Source organism: Leptosomus discolor, chromosome 3 (genome assembly GCF_034619465.1).
Source record: "Leptosomus discolor isolate bLepDis1 chromosome 3, bLepDis1.hap2, whole genome shotgun sequence".
NCBI lineage: Eukaryota > Metazoa > Chordata > Aves > Leptosomiformes > Leptosomidae > Leptosomus > Leptosomus discolor.
Window position 1 is genome coordinate 76,855,946 of NC_141393.1, and position 25,055 is coordinate 76,881,000.

At 40.3% G+C, this 25,055-nt stretch overlaps 1 protein-coding gene across 6 annotated transcripts in view; it reads left to right on the forward strand.

The window, feature by feature from the left end:
* Positions 1-3,896: 3,896 nt before the first annotated feature.
* Positions 3,897-25,055, forward strand: part of COL11A1 (collagen type XI alpha 1 chain) — a 159,689-nt gene continuing 138,530 nt past the window's right edge. For 4 of the 6 annotated variants that reach the window (XM_086462638.1, XM_086462640.1, XM_086462637.1 and 1 more), the window contains exons 1-3: positions 3,903-4,011; positions 20,212-20,379; positions 24,691-24,904. In XM_086462638.1, the coding sequence (XP_086318764.1) occupies positions 3,903-4,011; positions 20,212-20,379; positions 24,691-24,904 (491 nt within the window). Of the gene's footprint in view, positions 4,012-20,211; positions 20,380-24,690; positions 24,905-25,055 lie in introns of all 6 variants that reach the window. The other 2 variants (XM_086462635.1, XM_086462636.1) reach the window with 1 other exon arrangement.

A 25,055-nucleotide genomic window follows, 5' to 3' on the forward strand; every position in this document is an offset into this window, starting at 1 on the left:
CCTTTAAAACTACAAAAAGAAGCCCATTAGCATTTCACCTAGCACAGATCATTCCACCAATCTCCATTTGTAATACAACTTTTTTTACAAGGGATCACTTCACTGAAGCAGTATAATTCACTTTTCTTCCCAGTACTAATCATACAACAGAAAACTCTTAGAAAACATGGGCCTGCACCAGAAATGAGACAAGGATGAGACGCCCACCTACATAAATCAAAAGAATTAAAGTCATAGAGAAGGCAGTGGGTGATGACTTTTAAGACAGCCATTTATTTCGTAATATTTGCTTCTGTGCTGTGAACAGAATTGGAGAGAGAAGTTCCGGTTTTAGAAGGCATCAACATCTGGGTGAAGCTAGAAACAAAGCCATTTAAGCCAAGCCAATGTCCCTGAGATACATGGAAACCAACAATAAAAGCACATTCTTCCTTACAGTGCATTAGTTATTCCCGGCGAAACGACCCCTTTATATACAGAAAGAAGTCTCTTGCTTTTGGCGATGTCAGGGAATATGCTAGGAAAAACGCAGTGTGACTGCAAGACAGCCGAAGAACATCACATTTACAGTTACATTTCATTACAGTGCTTATAGTCTGAAGAATGTAAAAGTGCTGCTGCCCTGAGTTTCTTGTAAGCTATAGTGGTCCAAGGAAACATATTCTCTTCTCCATAGATCCTAACCCCTCCCCCTCTCTGCCCCAAAATACAACAATGACCCATCTGTGCACATACAAGAGAGCAATTCCTAATATTTAAACATGGACTAATCTGCCAACGTTGATGTATCAGGGACAGAACATAATGAATGTCACAGTGCTTCGTCTTTCTTTTCACTAAAACTGTCTGGAAGAGTAATGAGGAACAAGAAAGACAACGGAAAGAACAAACCACTGTGGATCACAGTTGATATAAAAAAATAATATTCTCTTCTGTTTTTCTCTGAAAACATTTTCATGTTTTAACCCTCTTTCAGATTCAAGAAAGTAAATATTTCTTCTGAAATTACATCTAAGTGCTGAAATTTTCTACCAAAAATCTTTTCAGAATAATGTTATGGCGCTCATAAAGCTTATCTATGCTCTAAATCGTTATCTATTCTTTGACATATTTTCACTGCACCTAGGCTGCAATTACTTCAGTCTGGAACACCATCGTGGCAATTAGGAAGATTACAAACAATAACTGAGGAAACCAGTTAAATGAAAATCAATAGTCCTTAAATACTGAATTTGACGGGCTGCAAGATGTGGATCTTCACCTGAATGGCATGTAACTATTCTCTTGTGACTGCGGAATCTGATGGTAATTTATCACGTTTGTGTGGCTAGATATGCTGGCATGCAAAAATAACTGAGCTAGCTCTAAAAAAATATGGCTCTGGTACTAGAATTGATATAGAATTACACAGAATTCCCTATTAATCTAAGCATGCTACCTCACCCAGGTCAACACATTTTCCTTCTAATGCCTTGTGGGGATCTAAAATTCTGCTAAATACTCAGCATTGTGTCCTGTTTATCCTGCTTCGGATTGGTGTAGTACCACAAAAATCAGTGGGTGTCTTTCCACTGACACTTTGCAGACTGAACCACATCTAAAATTTGAATCACTGTAAAGGCACTGTGTTAAATTACTGTTCTCTACACTGTAAGAATACCTGTTCTTTTTCATTACCTATTTGAAATGCTCCCATTTCTTCTCTTGGGCAGGGACAGAAGTTTTTCTTATTAGGATACAGTTCAACTGTATCCATTTAGGCTAACAGGAGGGCTCAAAAAAAAAAGTGTCAGGAGCCAATATGTGATAAGAGACTGGAAGTAGCAAGAATGCTGGTGAAAGGATGATGTGCAATTTATTAGCATCAACTTGAAACTTCATAGCATATGACATTTTCCAGTGACAAAGTATGTATTACAAAGAATAAATTGCCTTTGGGACTACCTACTGATACCGTAACAAAGGAGGATGAAACATCAAGGAATTAACTTGATCTGTTCTAGGAAGTGTCTAGTAAACGACCAAGAACAACAAACTGGTAGGGCAACAATAATAGTGCTAATAATCGGTTCCTGACTTTTGGGGACCTGTGTGTGGTCAGGGTCCAAGACAGACAATTGTAAGACAAGTTCTGGAGGAGTAAGCTTTGATACAGAAAAGTGGGATAGACATGGCATTTTGGTGCTCCACAGCTGGGCTGTGGCCAACTACTTGAAGGGCCAGAATAACCTTGTGTATCTTCACAAGAATGGCACCCAATGCACAGGGTGCATTTAAGGGACCTTAGATGTAACTGTGCTACTCAGGCCCCTCATCTGTAAATCTAACCGCAATGATACCAACCATTTCAGAAAATCAAGGACAGAAAGAGCTAGGTATATTAATACAGTAAAACGTAAGATATTGTAGGAAGGGCTAATACACTTCTGAGATTTAATTTGACATATAAAAGCAACATGTATTTTTGTGGATAAACCGTACGTTTACCAATTGCTCTAAGACGTTAAAGTACAAAGATCTCAGTGAAGGCAAATTTTAGACATCTGATACACACTTCTGCTAAAGAGTGACCATCGTTTTCTCTCTTTTCCCAGAGGAGCCGGGGCAGAACATGACCCCTCCGGAGGATCTCGACCGGACCTGCTGCAGGACTCAGCTCTGCCTGGGGGTTCCGCTGCCCACCGACAGGTCGGTCCCCGTTACCGATCGCTGCACGAGTGGGGTGGCAGGACCCGAGGGAGAACGGAAGGTTTCTCGGGGAGGGGCTGTGAAACCTCGCTCCTCGATCTCCGGGATGTGGCGAGGCGGGGACTGGGCACGGCTCTTTGGTGGCGGGCTCTTCCCGCATCCCGCTCCCTCCTTTCTTACAGCGTCCCTAAAGCGAAACCCCCGGAGGTCCCCGAAGGGTGTGCGAGCCCAAGCCGCGCCCCGGGAGCGGGTGTGAGGGGGTACGGGCCGCCGGGGCCGGACCTGCCGCCGCACCAACGCCGGCAGGCAGAGTTTCGGGATGCCCGAAGGGCCACCCCCGCAGCGGGCCTTCCCCTCAGCGCCCCGGCTCCTCTCGCGCCCATTTCTCCCCTCAAACATCCCCCGCTCCCTCCTCACCCGGCGTCCCCCTCCCCCTGCTTTCCGCCTGTCCCCAGTGTCGCCCCTCTGCCCATCCCTCCACATCCCCCCCCCGCCCCCCCCCCCCCCCATCCCCGTTTCGCGCCGCCCGCCCCTCCGCTCCGAGGGGAGCCGCGGCCGGCGCGGCCGGCACTGCGCATGCTCCGGGGCGCGCGACGCCCGCAGCGCGGTGGCGGGGCGGGCGGGGGTCGGTCGGCGGCGGGACTGAGGGGGCAGCGGTGGCCCGACGACGGGACGCCCCAGCGGCGTCCCCCTCCTCGCTCCCGCCCCGCCGTTCCCCGTTCCCCAAGCGCCTTCGGGAGGGCCGCTCTCCGCCGTCCCGGGAGCCGGCGCTACCGCGGTCGGCTGGCGGCCGCGGAGCTGCCGGTGTGCCGCCGCCGCGGCGGAGGGCGGTGCTGTGGGCGGCCGGGGGAGCCGTGCGATTGGCCTCCGCCCGGCGGCTGGCTTGTCAGTTGGGCTCCAGGGGTGGCCCTGGGAGCCTCTCGCCCAGCCCTCTGACGGGATGAAGCCTTTAGGGGGATGCGGCGCTCTTTGCATTTTGATTAAAGCCCCTCATCTCCCTTCAGTCTGAAGGCAGGGCACCGGGGAGGACGGGTCGGAGGGGCCTGCGCAAGGCCGGGCAGAGAGGGAGGGGGGTGAGAGAGAAAGCCCCTCTTGGTATATCACGTATGGCTCTATAGGAGAAATCATCTCTGGGAATATAGTGGAAAGGACGGAGCTGGTGTAAACTGAAGGCGCCCGGGTTTAATTCACACTTGTGGGTGCCCAGCATGGAGATGCAGAGATGGTCCACAAGGTGGAAAACGAGAAGGTGGCCCTGGGACTCGGCTGTAACCGTGCTCGCCACCTTCGCCATCCTTCTGCGGGCTGCAGAGGTCAGAGGAGGTAAGAAAGCAAAGGAGAGCCGGGGAGTCCGCTCGCCTCTCCCCCCGCCTCGGGGAGAAGGACGCAGGGCACGGCTGGGGCCGCGCTTCAGAGGAAACCTGTCAGAGCGGCTCCCGGTGCCGGGGAGGCGAGAGGGCTCCGAGGCGCTCGGGGCCGGCTCGGGGCGCGGGGACCCGCCGGGAGCCCCCGGCAGCGCGGGCAGGGGACGTCCCTGCCAGGTGCCGCGGGGGGGGGGGGTGGCTCCCGTGCAGCCTCAGCCTTTAACTTTGGTGTGGTTTTGATGCAGCAAAGGGGATGCCCTGACGGGGGCTGGGGGGAAGGGGGGGAGAAATACTTGTTGAACAGGGTGACTTCTCCTCTTCCAGCACTAAGCGCGGTTTTGCGGAGTGTGCGTCCGATCCCCAGTTTTGTTGAACTTGCGGAGTCGTTGCTCTGCTCAAGCTCACCAAGTTGTGCCTGAAATGGAGCGACAAGTATCTGCCTTCTCCTCGGAGGGGCGAGGAAAGGGAAAGTCGCGGGGTGGAGGCCCTCCGCTCTGTTTTTCTCCATTCTCCGCTTTTTCTTCTCTTTTCTTTTTCTTTCCTTTTTTTTTTTTTTTTTTTTTTTAATTTTTCCCTTTGATACGGTTTCAGCAGGCAGAAAAAAAAAAAAGCTTTCCAGGACGCGAGGGGAGGAGTAAATATATTTGAAGGGGCCTTTTGCCAGAGGTTGAGGAGAGCAGCTCCCGGCGGCAGCGGCGCCCCGCAGGTGGTGTGCGCGGCGCCGGGCCCGGAGATGCCCTGGCGGGGCGGGGGGGGCTCGGGGGGGGCTCGGGGGGCTCAGCCTGACGGTCACTGGGCTCCACACGGGCGGTGTCAGCACCGGGGCGCCGTCCCCAGCCTCCTCCCGCCTTTGCAGGCTCCCCGGGGTGATGGAGTGGTCCCTTAGGTGTCCGCGGACCTGTTGGGCAGGGCGCAGCCCGCGGGGAACTTGCAGTGGGAACCAGAGCCAGGCAGCAGCGCGGCAGCTTTAGGAGAAAGGAATCGCTGTGTCGTGTCCCCTCCCGCTCCCCACACCACCCCTCTCGTCCCCCGCACTGCCCGCCGGCACGGCTCAGCCCTCGGCCGTCCCATCCGGGGCGCTCCGGCTTTTCGAGATGGGCTCGCACGTTGGCGGAGCTGCAGTGTGTGATCTCCGGTGGCGGGAGCGCTTTCCTCTCCTACCGGGGGTGGAAATGCCGCGTCTTCATCCCTCCTCCCTCCCACCGGAGCTCGCAGGCGCATCTGGGGGCCAATCTGGCCGGAATTGAGGTTTTTATTTTTCTGTGGGTCTGACATTCGTGGAGGAGCTTAACTCTCCGAAAAGAAAGGTTTAATTTTTATGCGCTTATTATTTTAACGAGGTGTTTCTCGATCTGAATTCCCACTTTCTGAATCAACAGACGTCCTAGAGGGAGCTCAGTGAGGTGACCAGTTTCCATTCAAGCCCTTTATACCTGGGCATAACCTTGACGGTGTCAGATCAATCAGGGCTTCTGCCCTCTGCCGGGGATGGAGGGGTCGGATCTCATCCCTGCTGCCCTTCCACGGGCTCCGGTGGGGTTACACCCAGGGTGAATTCACCTCGCAGAGCTTCGAGGGTTCGGCTCCTCGAAACTAAATTTCTTCACGAAGTGGTACTGTCCGCAAAGGCATGATAGATTTCTTATTTCACTGACCATTCACAGCAGAACAGACTTAATTAAGTAGGATTTACGTAGATTAGCTTTACATAGTGGGTTGGATGCAAATGAAAAGTCAAAAGAAAATCTAAACCCAGGTAGCCCAGGTGAAATCAACAGAAGTTATCTGGTACTTACTGAAATAATTCAGCAACATTGGGCAGACTAATTTGGTTTTGGTAACTCTATTAAAAACATATATTAAAAAAAAATCTTTTCCTCTAGTCTTCTGTATAAAGGACATTTCAGAAACATAAAACTACAGCTTCTTGTGCTTGTAGAAGCATTCTGAATAGAACTTAGTTCTTGAACCTCTCTGAAATACAGTATGTCATTTGGTTAGAAACTACAGGGAGCTGTGTGCTTAGGGCTTGATATGTTATTGAAGTCAGTAAGAGTTTTTCCATTGACTACAGAGGGAGTAGAATTTGACCTAATTTCCCTAATGGAGTACAAGGAAGGTATTTCTGAATTGTCTTTTATGTATTCTAATCTTATCTAAAGTAGTTAAAAGACAAATAGGACATAATGATTCATATTTGAAAGTAGGAGAGGGAAAATATCAAGGAATAAAATAAAATAGGATTCTACAGCAGGTAAACAACATGACTAAATGAAAATGTTGGGCAAAATATGAATCATTGCCCTTATAAACTCCGTTAAATTAAATCCTATATTCTTCAATTTTCTTTGCGTAAACTATCCCTATGTAAAGAAAATTACATGGTGTATTCATATAAAGTGTTAATCATACAGCAGTGACTTCTTTTTAAGACAACAGAATCCATTCCATGTAGAGAAACCTCAAAAGATTCCTAAAATTCTTGACTTTTTTTCAAGTTTCTTTATTTAACACACAAAAAAAAAAGAGAAGTATGAGGTGTCTTGCATAGTACCAAGAAAGGGGGTGTGAAGATCTGATTGGACTCTTGAGTTATTTCTTCTTTAGACAGAAAAAGTTACAGAAGTGAGAAGCAACCGAATGGGAAAACTAGTGACTCATATTTGGTCAGCTCAGTGCCCACCAGCTCTTAAGCAGCTCTTTTGAGAAAATGTTTTTGCTTTATGACTTGGCTAAGGTAAACAAAATCCAGTATTTTAAAAGACATCCTTTGATTTCCTTTCCCCTTCCTCACCTTTAATACTAAATCTGTTGGTAATGTGTTTGGAATGAATAAACTCATTTAGTTGAAATGGCATGGCTTCAACACTATAAATTTTTTGTAAGGGCCTGGCATCAATGCACTATTGTGATGCTGATTTAAATTTCATGGGCAAGAAATGAAAAATCAGACTTTTTATTATTTATAAGCTTTTTCAAGCAAATGGAAATCCAGCTCTAAATCTGAGTGCAAAAAGATTTTTAAATACTTACTGAAAATGAGGCTATGAAGCTATATACAGAACAGACACTTCGGACCTCCTGTGTGACAAGCAGATTTGTTTCTCATATAGAATAGATATTTTTTACAGTCATCTTAGGAAATACAAAGGTTCCTTGTGCTTCCCCCATACAGGCTTGGAAACTAGTGGGAGTTCTAGGTGCAGCAGGAATGCAGAACTGGGCCCACTAGTGATGGCAAAAGGAGAGTTTTCTCTGTGGAGGCATACTTGACACTGTTACTTATTTGTAGTTGCTTACTAAGTTACACTGGGAAGACACGGATCTGTTTCTTGAACGAAAACTGTTTAATGTATCTGGGCAGTTTAAACCTGTACAAAAAGGTGTTTTAAACTAGAAAAGTATGAATCTGTTCTCAGAACTGCTAGTGACATAAGGCACTTTTGATTTTAACTGATCAATTCACTTTTAAAGTTGAAAAAGAATATAAGTATTTTCATTATTCTTTTGTTTTAGAGTGAAATAGCCTTGTGTGTTAACTTTAGTTTAATGAAATGCCATTAAGCTTCAGAAACAGAGGACGTACAGGGGTTTCTCAGAGAAATATTCACAAAGTGAGCAGAAGTGATTAAACCAAAGGGTGATTTCACTAGACTCAGCTAGTGGCCCTAGCTGAAGTTTTTCTGAGTCCCAGGGATCAGCAGGTGAAATGGTCCAGTCTTCCCAGAATAATGCAAGAGACACCTGTGTGTATGTATCTGGTTTGCTATATAATTTAGATTTTTAATATTTTTTCTAAGGTAAAATAATTATTTCAACTTCAGCAGCAGACATCTGACACAGAAAAATGACTGGTATGTGTTGTAGATCCTCTAGAGCGTGAATCTTTGCATTCAATTTAGGAGACTTCACAAGGAGTGCAGAAACGACTATTCAGGCTTTAGGAAACTATGTCTTTTTTCTAGCTCTGCAGAAAAGAAGTTTATCAACTTCAGTTTTGTGTATATCTTAACAAATGTGATTATATATAAGTACATAGAGAGTACCCACTGAATAGAATATTCAGTGGTTTTGGCTTGAAATAATCTCTGTGCCTAGCACCTTTTATTGGAGTGTCACTAGAAAAAAAAAATCATTTATATAAAACCTATTTCCTGGTGCTATGCTGTTTTCTGATTACTGGGAAAAAAAGAAGACAGACATCATTGGTGTCTGTAGCAGCTGTAAAATGTAAGCAAGGAGTTGTCATGCTTGGTTTTACAATTGCATTGTCCAAAGTTATTTGGTCTCCTCCAAATGGGGCCTTTAATTCTAACTAGGTTGCAGCATAGTAAAAGAGCCATGACATTACTACTGAAGTGAAGTTATACCTAAAACACACTGGAGCAATTATTTCTCTCCTGGATTTGTTTTGTACAGTGGTGAACAGTAGGGTTTCCATCTACCAGCAAGATTAAGAAGTTGCTTTTCTTTTCTCTGTAGAATTCTCTGCTTCTTTTCAGGAGAAATCCTCCCAGCATTGGTTAATTTATTGTTGTTCTGAGTATTTGTTGATAATAGAGGGGAATAAATTAAGCAGAGCTTGGGAGAAATCTCTAATGTTCTAAGAATGTGAAGTCTCATGCAGTGATAAAGATTTGCCCTTTGGATGGACACAATAGAGAGCAGTGGCTTAAAAGGAATTAGGTGAACACACATGCCTGTTGCAAGGGCTTATAGCTGTAATAGTCACTATTAAATACTAAGTTTAGGGACTGTAAATGTAAGGATTAATTATTGACCCTGTTATTACAATAGTAGTAGAATCTGGAAGAACTTAAATGCTTTTTCGCACATTATCACACATGAGGGGTTGTAAAACCCTTTGTAAATTCTAGGTCTGGGACTTCACTGTATGTCAGAGTGTTAATGAACACAGTATGTGAAGTAGATGTTATTTGGCAGAGCTGATATTATGGAAGCAATGTGTTTGCTGCAAAGCACGTTGAAAAATGTATTATAAAATATGATTTAAAACCCAAAGATCCTGATCCTGCTATGAATAATGTCTCTGGCAGCTAAGCTTTGTCTGTAATATGAATGAACTTCGTTAGGAGTCAAATTATGGTCACGTTGTTAAAGCGTTACTGTAGTCTTAAGTTTTACCTACTCAGTCCCTTACCTGTGTATTTACTCAAATTATCATAGTAATCTGACAGGTTATCAAACATTCACAGTTTATAAAGAAAAATATTCAAGGTTTTACAAACCTTGACAACAAACCTGCTATCAGTAGGACACAGAATTGAGTCTGATTTCCTTGCATTGCTCTCAAAAGGGAGGTGATAACTTTGACATCAGTGAAAGTATGGTGAAAGTTTTTAGTTGTATGATTTTTAAAAGTCATTTAGTTGTTTCTCTGTCAAATTAAATAGGGTCACATTAAATGGCACCATCTGTAAATCTTGTCCTTAGCTGTGTTTTGCTTTTTTTTCTATGCTTATAGCTGACAAATGTACAAATGCTCCATATTTGAAAACTCCCATTTATTATAAGATACTTTGAAGTCTGTTGGGATTATTTCTGAATAAATACCTTGATCAACAAAGCTTTTAAGTGGACTTTCTTTCATGTTTAATTGCTGAGGGAACACCTTGTCTCTTCCTATAGCAGTGACCATTTTTAGACTGTGTCTTTTTTTTGGTATGGTAATAGAAACAGGATACTCCAAGAATTTAATACTTGTTTTGCTGATTTTCACAGTTGGAAGTACTGTCTTCACTGTTTGTACAGAAAGAAGTTTTTGAATCTTTAGTGAATGCTTCAACATAGTTAGACACTTGGACTGCAGTTCTGATATAATCTGCTGTGGTGTAAAACAGGAATAACTCCACGGAAGTATGTTAAAATATTGTAAACTGATGGATCAATGCAGGTCTGCACCAGGCGATGAACTAGCCCAAACTTTTGTGGGTAACAAGTGAAATGTTTTATGGAATCAGGATCAGGTCTTTAGTGCTTGGTTGTAGTCAATGTTGCTGAATGAATGATAAAAGCACAACCTATCTAGTCTGAAAGAGAGGTTTAAGTAATAAAAAAGTCACATTTTGTGGCAAAATATATAAAGCGAATATGAAATGTCAGTTTCAAAAACTAGGTTACACTCCAGAATTCTCCAATGTAACAAAACCCAAAAATAACTATTCTTTCTCTTTTGCTGGATATTTCCGGTAAATAAACAAGCCTGCAAGCTAACCTTGTTAAAGATCTGAGTGTGTAGCTGTACACAGGAAAGTTTCCCACTGGTTTCAACATGGGATTTAAGTGGTTTTTTGGTGTTTGGTTTTGGTTTTTACTGTATGAGTGTTAGAGATTGGTCTTTAAAAGGAGATACAGTTAGTAGTTGGTGAGTATCAAAAATCCATCCCACATATGCATAGACTGTCTTTATTGTCTTTGAGGTACTGTTATGTATTTAGTAGATTTTGAAGCATAGCAAGTCAATGAAAAAATTCCAAATAACTGGTGTGGAAACAGAAGTAGCCAGTTCTGAGCCGTTTCACACAAGGCTTCTGTTGGTGAAATAGTCAATCATAGGCCATTTAAAGCACTCCTGTACACATCTGGATAATCTCTAGTTCTTGTATTCATTGAATATGAAAGCACCGTAATAACACCTTCTTCTAAAAGTGTCACCAGCCAAGAACCCAATTACATAATTCATCTAAAAGCTAACACGTAGGAAATTTTTTAACAGGTAAAGCCTTGAAGTATATCTCTAGAAATATATGTGTGGACAATGTGTATTCAGTTCATCTCATAAATTTGTATTTAGGTACCTAGAAAAAAAAAAAATCAGCTTGATTTTCAGGAGCACTGTGTAATTGCTTTAGGCAGCTTAATTGGCTTCATTTTTGTACCTGGAAGATGCTCTGTAACTCAGTTTTGCAGCCCACAAAACAGAGAGTTCATATTACACAGTTCTATAAAGTCCTTGGGTTAATATCTATGAAAAGTCTTGGAGCCTTCCCAAAGGACACTGCAGAACCGATGCTTTCGATGCTTGCTCCCAGAACAGCTTCTGTTACATGTCTGCGCTCTCTGTAGAGAGATGTGAGGCAGGCGGTTTGCTGACTGCCAATCCCACAAGCCTGTGAGGAAGTGCAGGTCTGCCCAGAGCCGGCCTGTAGGAAATGCTGAGGACAGGAGAGTGTCTGATCCTTTCCTGGTGCTTAGACACCTACAGCAGAACTGCAGGGAATCATTGCTTGGGATACAGAGGCTAGATGGAGCCTGCAGTGGGAAGGGAGAGTCCTTTCTAAGAACTGGGAAGCTCAGTGAAGCATGATGGGCATAACATGCTGTTGAATTCCTGCTTTTGGATGTTTACTCTTGTATGAACACTTAACAGATGAAGAACATGGTAAATTAATAAGTACAGACAATAATAAATATATGTATTTCTGTTTTAAAAAGATATTCATCGTACCTGCCCACAATAAGTAAAAGTGTATAAAGGTAAAAACAAGAATAAAAATATTCCTACCACATTAGAAACAGAACAGATTTCTAGTAATACATGGTTCTTGTATGTATCGTAACTGTCAACAAACTAACTGTTCAACAAACCCAGACCCTAACACTGCTAGTGAAGACTTCCTCATTGATAATTTGGCAAAATGGAAGCATTTATTACTCTTTCTGCTCTAGCAAACTTAGGTCTAGCTGGTAGACTAAACTGCTTGCTAATTGTTGACAGAATCAGAAACTGGACTAATAATCTGGGAGAAGGAATGCAAGGAGGGGAAAAGTTATCAAGTTTCACAGTAGGAGAGCTGCTGAAGCAGCTTGACAAATGATAGCTAAAATAAACCTATGTAGAAGAACTTTGACACAATCTGTATTTAAGATTGTTTTCAAAAGAAAAACATTTCTCCCCTTCTGTGGCCTGACAACACTGTTCTGAGTGGTCAACAGCAGAAACTGAAGACTACTACCCCTTCAGAGGAGTTCCTCTTGTTCATGAAAATATTTTCACCTCTTACATGCATTAAGCCTTGGACTGTTTAATGAGTGTCCATTAGAAACCTTCATCACAGTAGTTTTTATCTTTTCCCAGCTATAGAATACACAGAGAGTCCTTAGAATGAGCACTTATAGTTATGAAGATTCAAAGTTTTGAGAAAAGTAAATAAACTAAATAACTGTAGGCTATTATGCCTTTAATGGGTAGCATAGTTTCAAAAACCATGGAGCAGCCAGTACCTTCTATTTAAGTTCCTAGATATATACCTAGAAATGTAACCATAGGTTGCTTATTTTGAAAGTCTTGTCCACAAATATAAGGAGTCCCTTCATCAGTACCCACCAAATACGCATATTTTAGGCTACCAGGCTGTAATAGCTTCTACTCTTTAAATGGTCTGTCACAGTGAAATAAAACTGGACTAAACTTTAAAAAAATGCTCCATTTAAAATTGAAGATTAATGTTTCAACACTCTTAAGTTTTAGTTTTGTGGTGGTTCCATTGGAACAGATTACTGGCAGAATGAAGCATATTTCCATGGAAAAATATGAAGTAAAATAGTAGCAATTTAGAAACATTAGTCTTCCTAAATTTCTCAGCTAATTCTTTTTACTGAGGCAAATTAAGCTCTTTTCTACTCCAGGGTGGTATCTCACCAATTACAAGTTATTGATTGAACTCTTACAGGCTATTAACCATGTAGCAAACATTGAGCACACTCAATTTGCTAAGATATATCTGTAAAGTAAAGAATACTGGCTCTTCTTTTTTTATACATTGAGTTTTGTTGTTATTTGAAGTATGTCCCCCAGCATGCAAACACGGAGTGTCTGGTAAATTATTTAGGTGAACATAGCCTTTCAATAGGGAAGGATCATTGTGCATGAGCTCTCTCATGAAAATATGAGACTAAGAGTTACCGGACCAAAATCTAAACAGGGTTTCAACTTCTATGCTTTATTAGGCTTTTGAAAAGAAAGAAAACATTTTAGTCTGAGTCATCCCCTGAACAATTTCTTATGGGAATGAATTTTGTAGCCAGAAGTTGCCACCACAGTCACTTTCGTGTCAGTGCTGAAGAGTTTCACTTTGAGGCCAGACAGTGAAGTCCTTCGTTCTGAAAATGCAGATGGTTGTTTCCTCTGTATACCCTATCTTCAAGAACAGTCTGTCTTGAACTGTTTGGTCCTTAGTCACCAGCACCTTTAACGGCAGCTACAAATGCTTTGCTGTACAGTTCATAGAAAGAGAACAGACATCAAGTTTGCAAGATATAGCCTATCTGCAAAGGTTCAGGGCTATATTCATTTCTCATTGCAGCTTCTAAGTGGCTTGCAGCATGTTCTGTGTAGAACAGAAGAAAACTCAAGGTGTGAGACCTTCTAGATAAGGAGGACAGTTGTCCATTCCGACTTCCTTGGTTATCTCTTCAGGAATAATCAAATTCACTCAAAAGAACTCTCAATTCCATGAATAATGTCTTTTCAATTTGCGTGTATTCCAAGTCTACTGAGGACCATTGCATGCATCTGCAAGAGGATCACTGTAGATATTTGACCTCTTAAGAGCTGAGCAAGACATGAAACACTGAGCGAGATCCACAGCAGTGGGAGGTTGCAGCCACTCATGGAATTGACCCATAAACTGCTGCTCAGTACAGCTTTATGTAAGATGATGGTTAGAAACCTGTCTGATCACCAATTCACCTACATGGGTCAAAAAGAATTTCAATGTGTCTTAACGGCCTAGCATTTACGTACCTAGCATTTAGGTGACTGTCACTCACTAGATGGATTTGAGTAAGCCTACACGATTAGAGTAAGCCTATATGAAGAACTTCTTTTGGCTTCGAGTCATCGCTGCAGTTGGTCAGTAGCTAGAAAATTGTAAAAAAGCATCTGTTGTAGATTGAAACATTTTCATAAATGTAGAGTCATTAAAATAAAGATAATTAAGCTTACAACATGATTTCAGCTAGAAAAATGTGTATAGATTTTACCCTTTCATCCAAAATGATTGCTTGCTGGTGTAATTGCAAAGACAACATTGCTGCCATTAGATGCACTGTGGATCCATCTTTTTTGCGTTCTGTACAGTTTGCCTTTGCAGGGTCAGATGGGCTTTATCACAACACAGAATTTTATGGTGGCTGCGAAAACAAGAGATTTTGTTGCCTTCCATTAAGATATCATTTGCCATGTTAAAGACAGGGTACATATGTTATAAGCTAAGAAGATATGAATGAACACAATTCTTTTAATTGCCATTCCAATGCCAGTTTTCTTGCATTTGATACAACTTGTCCCTGTCTTGTAACGTATATCCCTTTACCTGGGGCTATGTGGTCACCTACAAGAAGCATTCCCATAGAGAGATGTTGACATGCTAAGCATTTATGCTGAAAACTGAGGTCATCCTTAAGACAAGGAGGCTTGATGTCATATATTGAGTAAATCAGGACAGAATGTGCATCCAAAGGACTTCAGTTTCTGCGTTGTTGTACGGTTTCTCAGTCTCTTGTTTGTCCAATATCATAACCTGTATTGTTACAGTACCTGGGAACCTCCTCCACGGCCAGTTTCCACTAAGAGAAAGGGAAAGCCATGTAACGTAATGGATTCCAGCTCAAATGTATCAGGAAGTCAAAGTGAAGGAATCAAGTCTTCTGCTGTTGTATAATAAGTGCTGTTTATGTTTATGACATTACGACATACCAGAAATTAATCTCCTGGTTTCACCAGCTCCTACCGAACTCCAGAAGAAATCACACTGAGCAATGGCAGTAGTTGTTAGGTCTAATGCAGAACAAAGGCGTCAGAATTTGATCCGTATGTGTAGTATCAATATCAGTATCAATAGGAATAATATATCATAGATTTTACTTCCATTTAGACATTGTGGAATGGAATGAAAGCTATGATCTTTTTAACTGCAAATATATGATCAAAATGTGGTCTAGATTTTTAAGGAGGTTCTTTTTCAATCTATAATTGCATTATTTTATTAAAAGATGCAGTTATTAATTCATTGAATAAAATGCGTTGTCATAGCCTTTAAAATAAATGTATCATTGTATAGGTAGGAACTCTAGGCTTGAAAATGCTAACCAAAATTGGAAGTCAGTTTTCATATGCATTTTTCTGCTCTCCAAACAAACAGAAAATATGTGAATTTTCCCTCATGTAATTCACTCGTGATTTTCTGTCCTGACCTGAGCCAGCAGCGTGCTCAGGTGGCCAAGAAGGCCAATGGCATCCTGGCCTGTATCAGGAATAGTGCCATCAGCAGGAGTAGGGTGGTGATCATTTCTCTGTGCTCAGCTTTGGTGAGGCTGCACCTCGAGTGCTGTGTCCGGTTTTGGGCCCCTCCTTACAAGAAGGACACTGAGGTGCTGGAGAGGATACAGAGGTGGGCCACCAAGATAGTAAAGGATTTGGAGCATGTCTCGTATGAGGAACGGCTGAGGGTTCTGGGGCTGTTTAGCCTGGAGAAGAGGAGGCTGAGGGGAGACCGTATCGCTCTCTACAACTATGTGAAAGGAAGATGTAGCGAGGCGGGGGTCAGTCTGTTCTCCCTAGTAACAAGCGACAGAACAAGGGAAAATGGCCTTAAGCTGCAGCAGGGGAGGTTCAGGCTGGATATCAGGAAGAATTTCTTGACTGAAAGGGTTGTCAGGCATTGGAACAGGCTGCCCAGGGAGGTGGTGAAGTCACCATCCCTGGAGGTGTTTAAGAGACGGGTAGGTGTTGTACTGAGGGACATGGTTTAGTGGTGTTGATAGAGCTAGGACAAGGGTTGGACTCGATGATCTTGAAGGTCTCTTCCAACCAAAACTGTTCTGTGATTCTATGATTCTATGACCTGGCAGTGTACAAGGTGGTCTAGCATCCAGTTTACAACTACTTAACTCCACTGAATCCTTTTAATTTCCAGCAGAAGTTTTTTTTTCTGTCTTCTTTTTAATTAACATGCTTTTATACATACTTTAGTACCATTTAAAGTACTGTAGAAGATTTTATACTTCTTTCAATCTGTCTTTTTTCCCCCCTAAGATTCTTATTTAGTTCCCATGGAAGAAAGCTAAAGAGAAAACCAAGGAAGATTAAATATGTCTGGAAGAACTGGTGAACAGAGCTGTTTGCATGATGCTTATTTTTTGGCTATTTCCTTGCCATCTTAAATCTCAGCACCAAATTGGAAAGATGCAAAAAGACTAGAAGGTAAAATCGTTTAGGCAAGCTGCTTTATGCACTGTGAGGGAGTCCTAGTGAGAGACCCTAGATCTGCCAGTATATGGGTTACATTAATGTTGCCCCATATAAATACAAGCTTACTTTGTGGACCATTGCAACAGGCAAATTCCATGGCCATACCACTGTTGATATTTCTAGCTATTTCTTACCATTCCAAGAAATTGTGTGGGGGCAGAATGCTAAAGAGGCAGTTTTCAGGAAGAGATGAAGCTCCCAGGATCCAGTGACACTGAGCACTGCAGAACCTACAGAAACTCCGAGAGAAGCCACAGTTTCAGCTGATAGTTTCCAGACCATGCTCTTCCCTGACTCTGTGAGTTGTCTTCCTGCCTCTCTACCCTGGACACCCACGCAAGCCAGTGTTGGCTATGCAAGGACTTCTCATCGCCCTTTATACTTCAAACAGGGTACCCCTAACCAGTTGGGATCTAAGTGCTGCTGTTTTTCAAGAGCTGTTTATTTTTGACTGGATTTCTACACGTGTGTGCTCTGCGGCATATTGAAACCAACTGTGTCTGGTGCTTTCTGTAGAGGCACTGAGCAGATCGTCTGAATGTGAGCAGCGAGCTCCACAAGAATTTTGAGACTAATGTCATGGCAGCCTGCTCGGGGCTACTGAACACTTACTCCAAGTAGGCTGCCATAGTTCCAGAAAACATAAAAAAAAATCCTGAAATTCACTGAGATAAAATTTGCGCTAGCAAAAAGAGGGTGTTTCTGCAGAAACCCCAATGTATGGTAGCCCTATGCATGACACAGGACGAGTGCAGGGGAGAAGTGCTTTACACAGTGAGCCCTGTTTGCAGCTGGGAGGTGGCAGTTACAGCTCTGAGGAGACTTCCAGGCCTGCAACCTCCCAGGTGAAATATAGGATTGGTTGCATCCTGATCTGGGCATTGGATGAGAGTCAAGACCAGGTTAAATAATGACACACACAAGAATGTTGCAAAAACATTTATGAGGAAGAGGCACAAATTCAGGCTGTTTATTTCACAGACTGAATGATATGTAGATTTCTATCAAAAGCAAATTTTTGTAAAGAAGTGTCTTAAATTTTATACATTCCTGCCTGGTTTATCAAAAGACTTCTAAAGAACTTCTTTACTTTTTAACTGTTGGTTGAAGTGGCTCTCCGAAATCTTTTATATAAATTAGGGAAACAATTTCTGTCATTTATATGACAAGTTACATTTCTAGAAATCCTTGTAAACTGACTAGTTTTTTTGCTATTTACATTTTGTGAATCACAGTTTGTGGAAATAAATGTCATCCACGGACTATTAACAAAATGTTTGTTCTTATTATTTGGAATTTGTGGTTTGAAGATTGTTCTCTTCTATTATTATTCTGTTTCTTGTCTGGAAGTTTTTTAGCAGCAGAACTAGCAGGGAGTAATGAATAATCTTGTTTATGGGTGAATAATCTCCCAGTCAGCCGGGCAAAGAGCAGCCATTATTCTAAAAAATAATTAAGAATCTGGTACAAATTATAGAAAACAGCAAAGGAAAAAGGAATGTGGCAAGGGTTGACTTATACAGCGACATGGAATTTTTCCTAATATTTCCAGTGACTTGTTCTACATTACTTCACTGGTTCAAATTATTATAGGTACTGCAAAAATAGTCGTTGGTTACCAGAAAAAAAGCATGGCAGTTCCTTCAGTATGGTAGTAAGTTTAGAATTGTGTGGAATACCTATAGAAAATACATTATATCCGTTAAAACTATTTAGTCAGTACTTAACAGAGAGGTAAGTCTAATGTTTCAGAATTTGCACACTACTGAAACTTTTCTTTTGAGAATGTTTAAACATATTTTGTTGAATCTGCAAGATACATAAGTAAGTTCAGGTGTATACGGTAGCATTCATTCCAGATGTATTAGCTTGCAATAAACATTGGCTATTTGGTGACAATCTGATGGAAAAAGGCAACGAAAAGTTGCATGTTGTGAACAAAAATTAAAGAAGCTCACAAGCGTTTTCTTGTGAATATATTTTAAGACAGAATCATAGAATGGTTAGGATTGGAAGGGACCACCAAAGATCCTCTAGTCCAACCCCCCTGCAGTGAGCAGGGACATCTTTAGCTGGATCAGATTGCTCAGAGCTCTGTCCAACATGACCTTGAATGTTTCCAGGGATGGGGCTTCTACCACCTCTCTGGGCAGCCTGTGCCAGTGTTTCACCACCCTCATTGTAAAAAATTTCTTCCTTATATCCAATCTAAACCTATGCTTTTTCAGTTTAAAATCATTGGCCCTTGTCCTGTCACTACAGGCCCTGGTAAAAAGTCCTCTGTCCTTCTTATAAGCCCTTTTTTTTATTGAAAGGCCACAGTAAGGTCTCCCCGGAACCTATGTGCTTTCTAGGCTGACTGGAAAAAACCCTCAGATTTTGGTTTTTTGTGTTATCCAAAGTTAGGTTTAACCACAAAGTTGAGTTCTTCATATTTGGCAGTGCCAGGAGATGAACAGGACGAGTTAGTTAACGTTCTTCACATCTGTTATTGAGAGTGAACATACTGAAGTGACTTCGGAGATACTACAGTGACAAAAAAGTAGTAACACTGCCTAGACCTGTACAAATAGTAAGAAAAGAAGGTAGAGATGTTTCAACCAGTGAATCTAATTAGAATATCACTTTGCTTATGTTTTTACACTCTTTCACTTGTTTGCAAATAGTTATTCAAGTAGTTGAATATTTGCACACAGCGAATTTTGGGCCTTAAGCTGATATTTGTTGACACATAAAACAAATAACAACAGAGAATAAATTAGCTATAGTTAATGCCACAGTGCAGTTCCAAGACATGAAGGGTCAGATTTACCAGACGTGTTTCTTAGCTTTAACAGTGAAAGTCATGTGAAACTGTCTTTCCAGATAAAGTGATTATGACTTTGCCAACATAAAAACTGCAGAACAGTCCCAGTGAAAAAATGATCTGTTGAAATTCTGTTTCCACTCACAAAAGTAAATTAGTGAAGCCATGACCTGTAGGGAGTATGGGAATGAACACCTTCATTTTTTCTAAGAGAAAAGATATGCCGTAGTCAAACTATGTAATCTCACTGCCTCTGTTGAAGTGCTCGTCCATTCAGTACTTGGATTCAGTACTTGGCCTTATTGCCACAGTGAACTTCTATAGACTAAGCTTTTGTTGTTGCCTGTATATATATATATATATATATATATATATATAAATAAATTTTTTTATCAAATCAGTGCAGTAGCAGCTCTGGATTTCAACTTTAAATTGTTAGACACTGAGCAGTGCAACCTGATTGTGCTTTGGCTCTAAAGTACAAAACAAGTCCATTTGAATTTTGTCTTGGAAATAATGTACTGTGCCAATTCACTCCTTGCAGGCAAAGCGGGTACATTTTTTCTTTTTCTAACTGAAAGAAAAACAAGATTAGCTTCTTCCTTATCACTTTCTTTCTGAAAGAACAGTCATAAGTAATCAGAATATATTTTAATGTTAGCAACAGACAAGTTTCTGGTAGAAGATTATTAGTAGCTGAATGCTTCTGAAACATTTGTGCGAACTTTTAAAATCAGTTCCACTTCTTAGAAATCACTCATTAAAAGAATGTGCTGTAAGTTTCAATTACCAAGATTCTCTGTGTTTGGGAAACAGTAATTTTCAGCGTGCAGTCAGTTTGAAAATCTGATCATAACAATTACATTGGTTGAGATGAACTCTTATATATTTAAGAATTAATAATCCTGTTAAAATAATATTCTGGTGTAGGAGTAACATGCAATAAATCCAAATAGAATGTAGCTACTGCTATGATTACACATACAGTTTTGCAATGAAATAAATATCCTTTTTAGAGGATGCATACTGTAGAGATGCAAGATGAGTAATTCTTTGGGTGTTTTTTTTTTCTATGCTAGCTGAACCCGTTGATGTGCTAAAAGCATTAGAATTTCACAATTCACCAGAAGGAGTATCAAGAACAGCAGGATTTTGCACAAACAGAAGGGATTCGAAAGGATCGGATGTTGCCTACAGAGTTTCAAAAACTGCACAGCTGAGTGCCCCGACAAAGCAGCTGTACCCAGGTAAGATTGTCAGAAAGCTGTTACTTGGGTAAATTATCTTACTGCCTATGTTTTTATGGTATCTAAAGCGCAGCATGTAGTCCATCATTAGGACCACAAAACACTTCTGTTATCCCTAGAGTTGGGCCTGCATAAAAATGACAGGAAATGCTCTTTATCCTCTGAGTGAATCAGGTTTTATTGGCTTCAGTTATAAAGCTCTTCATCAAATCCTGTGTCACTGGCAGAATTGGCCTGTAAGTCATATTACTTGTTCTTCCATGATGCTATCTGATGGAAAGCTTATTTGGTGGCTTTGGCAAGTTGCCTTCAGTTTGAGTAGTCCATTTAAAATCAGTACTTGCTGGAGTAATGCTGCAGTGGTAGAAATGAGTTGTGGTCGGCCATTGCAAAATCCTTCCCAGAAGTACCATCTGTTAAGAATTACCTAAGAGTATCTGGGTATTTGGGGGACTAAACAAGACTGGTTGTGGATAGCAGGTAATGTGATTCCATCTTCTCTCAAATTTCTCTAAAATGAAATAATCACATTTTGGAAAAGATTCTCGAGGAGAGACTTTTATTCCATTACTTTGCTGTCACTTATCACTTGACACAAACTGTTGAGGACAATGATAATAAAAATATTAAAAAGCAAAATCATGGAACATTTAATTGTTCTGCTTTGATAGATCATGCAGAGTTTGAACAAATCTGTCTGTAAACATACAGATTAGATGTTGGCAAGGAAAAATACTTTTTTTGTCTTTCAAAGTAGCAATCATATAGATATCACCCATATCTATAAAATGGGAAAACATACCTTATTTTATAGTAATAATGTGTTCCCAGAGCAACGCGGGAAACAGCTATACACAGTTCAAGCATAACTTACATGTTTACTTAACTCATGTTTACTTTTTTTTATTCATAGAAGAAAATCAAAGCAAAATTCACTACAGATACCATATTTTATATTATTTTTTTAACACAGTTCTTCAGTTTTTAATAAATCCTCTCAGCTAAGTTGTGTATAGTTAACAGAGCTATCCAGCTGAAAATATCATTCACTGAATGGCACTTTACAGTCTGCAATGTCTTGCTGATATTAGTGTGACTACATGTATAATTAATTGCTATTTCACCCAAGTAAGGTTAGCAGAATATGGGCTGCTCTTTCTTTAAAAAAAACCCAAAAATGGTCCATTATATTGAAAAATGGCACAAGTTGCACAGTGTAATAAGTCGACGCCTTTATATTCTGAGTTTTACAATGTGTGCCATTGAAGCCAAGTGGTACGACAAAAAACTTTAAATGAGCATTCAAATACAACTGAACAGAAGATTAAACTGTCTTGAAATCACTGATGTTTTTTAAAGTCTAGAGCAGTACAAGCACCTTCTGCTAAATCACAGCCTGAGAGTCTGGAGCTGGAAGTATGAGAGCTTGGGTTGACTTGCACTTATTCATGAATCAAATCGTAGCACAAAGAGATCTCGCAGCAGGAGCAGTAACTGTTCATACGATTCTTGAATGCCAGAACAAAAGTACCTCGTGTTGTTGGCTGCCGTCTACATTTCTATAGCCTTTGACTGCCTTAATTTAGGTACTCTTCTTATTAATGCTTTCAGTTTCTGCTTTGCAACTGGAATGAGTTTGCTTGAGTTTACCAGCCTGTTGCAACAGTTTTGTGTGCAGGAGACATAAAAAGCATTGCTCACTCACACTATAAAAAGAAGCCACCACAAAACTTAATACAGGAAAATATCCTCTACTTCAGTAAAGAACCTAGAAACAATTTTTTGGAGGTGATTATGGTAATTACTTAATTTTGAGTCTTGTGGAACAGCCATCCTCTCCTCACCACAAGAAATCCTTTTTTTCAGAGATTATTCTTGAAGATATTTGTGTGGTCATGTCCCTTTTCCGTAGTGTTCTATAGTAGCTACACAAGACAGTGCTTGCTTTCATCTAACTCCTCTAACTCATCAGGAAGCATAGGTATCTTCTAGCTACTGTAGCTCAAAGGGAGCTACGATGGCAGCAGCTGGGAGCATCAATATATCCATCTGTTAAAAATGGACGTAATAATATTTACCAGTTTCCCAGAATATAATGAGTATTGATTTCACTAACTGGAAGGCATTATATAATTGTAAATATAACTGCTTAGTTTTTGTTGTACCATTTGTTTATATGTTTTTAGTTATCCTTTACAAAAGCATATAGGAATGTAGGAATGGCAACCCAGGTGTATACAGAGATTTTTGTAGCGATTTTCCCTGCAATTGTTGTTATTTTTGGTTATTGTTCACATAGAAACATGTCAATAAACAAGAAATTTAAAAGTAGTTGAGAATGCTTTGATAACTGTTCCAGATGTGTGTCCAAGAACAATATATACATAGCAGTAGATAAAGTTTTACGTGTGAGAATTTCATTAATTTTCTGACTTTTTCCATCAAAACTGTGTTTGGAGGAAATTTACTTATAATTACACAATGTAGGTGCAACATAAAACATTTGAGAATAACAGTGTTATTTGTCGTAACAGTGGTAACAGAAACTACTGAACTGAAGCACATGACTCATTTTCAGTGTCTTTCTTAGAAAGCTCCCAGGATTTTTTTCATAGGATGTCATCTGTTTGAAGAGCACGTGCCCAGACTAGCTGAATTAGTGTCACCTGCCTTAAGTATTTTCAACATATCTTTCAGATTAACAGTGCAGACAGGGCAAGTGTTCAGTTCTTTTCAAATAATTTCTTTGGCCTTTGTTAACAGTCATCTTTTCTCTTTCTTTTCCTTTGTCATCTGTTTACTCTGACATTAAAAGGTATAACGTACAGTTTAATTTAACGTGTAAAACAGCAGCTATTCTTTGACATTGAAAAGTTTGACCAAACTCTTACTGGAGTAAGTGAGATGCTTCCTATTTATTGAGCTTTGATCCCTTCAAAATAAGATGTCAAAACAAGCCCTGAGGTGGTCTATATTGTAACAGTGTTTCAACAACCTTCTACAAAAAAAAACAGATGGTAGAATGCACATAAAGCAACATTGCAGCAGACAATATAATAGGTGTAAGCCTAGGGATTTTCTGTTTTAGAAGAGTAGTTCGTTGTTTAAAGAGCAGTGAAAATTTTATGCATTTTGTTTTCATATTGTGACTAAAGAGTTAATACCATCAATAGCTTGTCTTCACAGAAGACTCTGTAGAATCCTGAAAGAGTTTTCCCACAAGACCTGTCTTGGAAACAATCTTATATTTTCCCCAATAGGAAGAAGCAATTCCTAAATCAGATTTCAATGTTGAAGGCTTACATGCTTTTACTGATTACAAAAATGTAATATAATATTTTACTAAAACTTATTGTATTATATTATTAAAATGCTTAAGAACATTTTACCCACAGTCATGCACGCAAAGTTGCAGTTCTGTTCATCTCCAACAATCCCTCTATTTCTTGCATGTCAAATTGCAGCTGAAGCCACATGGATCCGATGTATATTCTGAATTCTAGAATCTCAGTCTTACACTTCATTTGATATTAATATGACTACACTTTATTTGTTATTTGCATTCACATCAGTGAAATGCAGATTTACCGCCAGATTCAACAGGAGCAGTACTGAGTACAAACCTCAGTCCTTCCTTTATAAACAAGCTATATCCACTCTTAATTTTGTTTATTTTTAGTTGTCAAGGTTGAAACAAGGATTGATATATAATCTCTACTTCAAAGAGAAAGCATCAGAGAATAAATGAAAATTAAATATTCTTTGATTTTGCCTAAAGCTCCTATTAAATAAGACTAGTTATGTATTTTTTCAATGTTATGCACAATATTATTCTAGAAAGCCTCAAATACGTATTGTTAGAGAGAAACTAAAACAATGGTTATCAAGGAGATGAAGTGCCTGGGAATGTATTTACTATAATACAGATACTTATTTTGTTGAATGAAATTGTAGTGCACACTTTTAAATTAGAATATTGCTAAAAAGAGATGAATAGAAGAAATAAAGAATGTGAAACTATCATGGTTCTTGCATATATTGTATTATTACTTAAATTCACAGTAGACTTAAAAGTACTGTTCAAGAACCATTAAGATATATCTTTCAGGAATTAAAACACGACCAGAAAAAAAAAAAAAAAAAGAGATGAAAAACTTTCCTGGTGTAATTTTTTACATATTCATTTTGGAGAATTACAAACCCCCAACAGTCTGTGTGCAGAATGCTCTGTGCTTACAGAAAAATCTAATTCTTTAAAGAATGGTTTCATCTTTTCTGAATTTGTAACTGTATATATCACTTTGTTTAAAGGTGGAGATTTTCCAGAAGATTTTTCAATATTAATGACAGTAAAACCGAAAAAGGGTATCCAGTCCTTCCTTCTGTCTGTCTACAACGAGCAAGGAATTCAGCAAATAGGTGTTGAAGTTGGGAGATCCCCTGTCTTCCTGTTTGAGGACCAAAATGGAAAACCTGCCCCAGAAGACTATCCTCTTTTCAGAACAGTCAACATTGCTGATGGCAAGTAAGTGTAAAATTTTAAGATGAAAAATAATACCGCAGACCACTGAATAGGTCATTCTGGTCTTTACAAACAGTTATCTTAAATATTTAAATAAATCAGTAACACAATTTCCAGCTAGTTGGACTGTTGTGTACAAAATCAGAGAACCTTT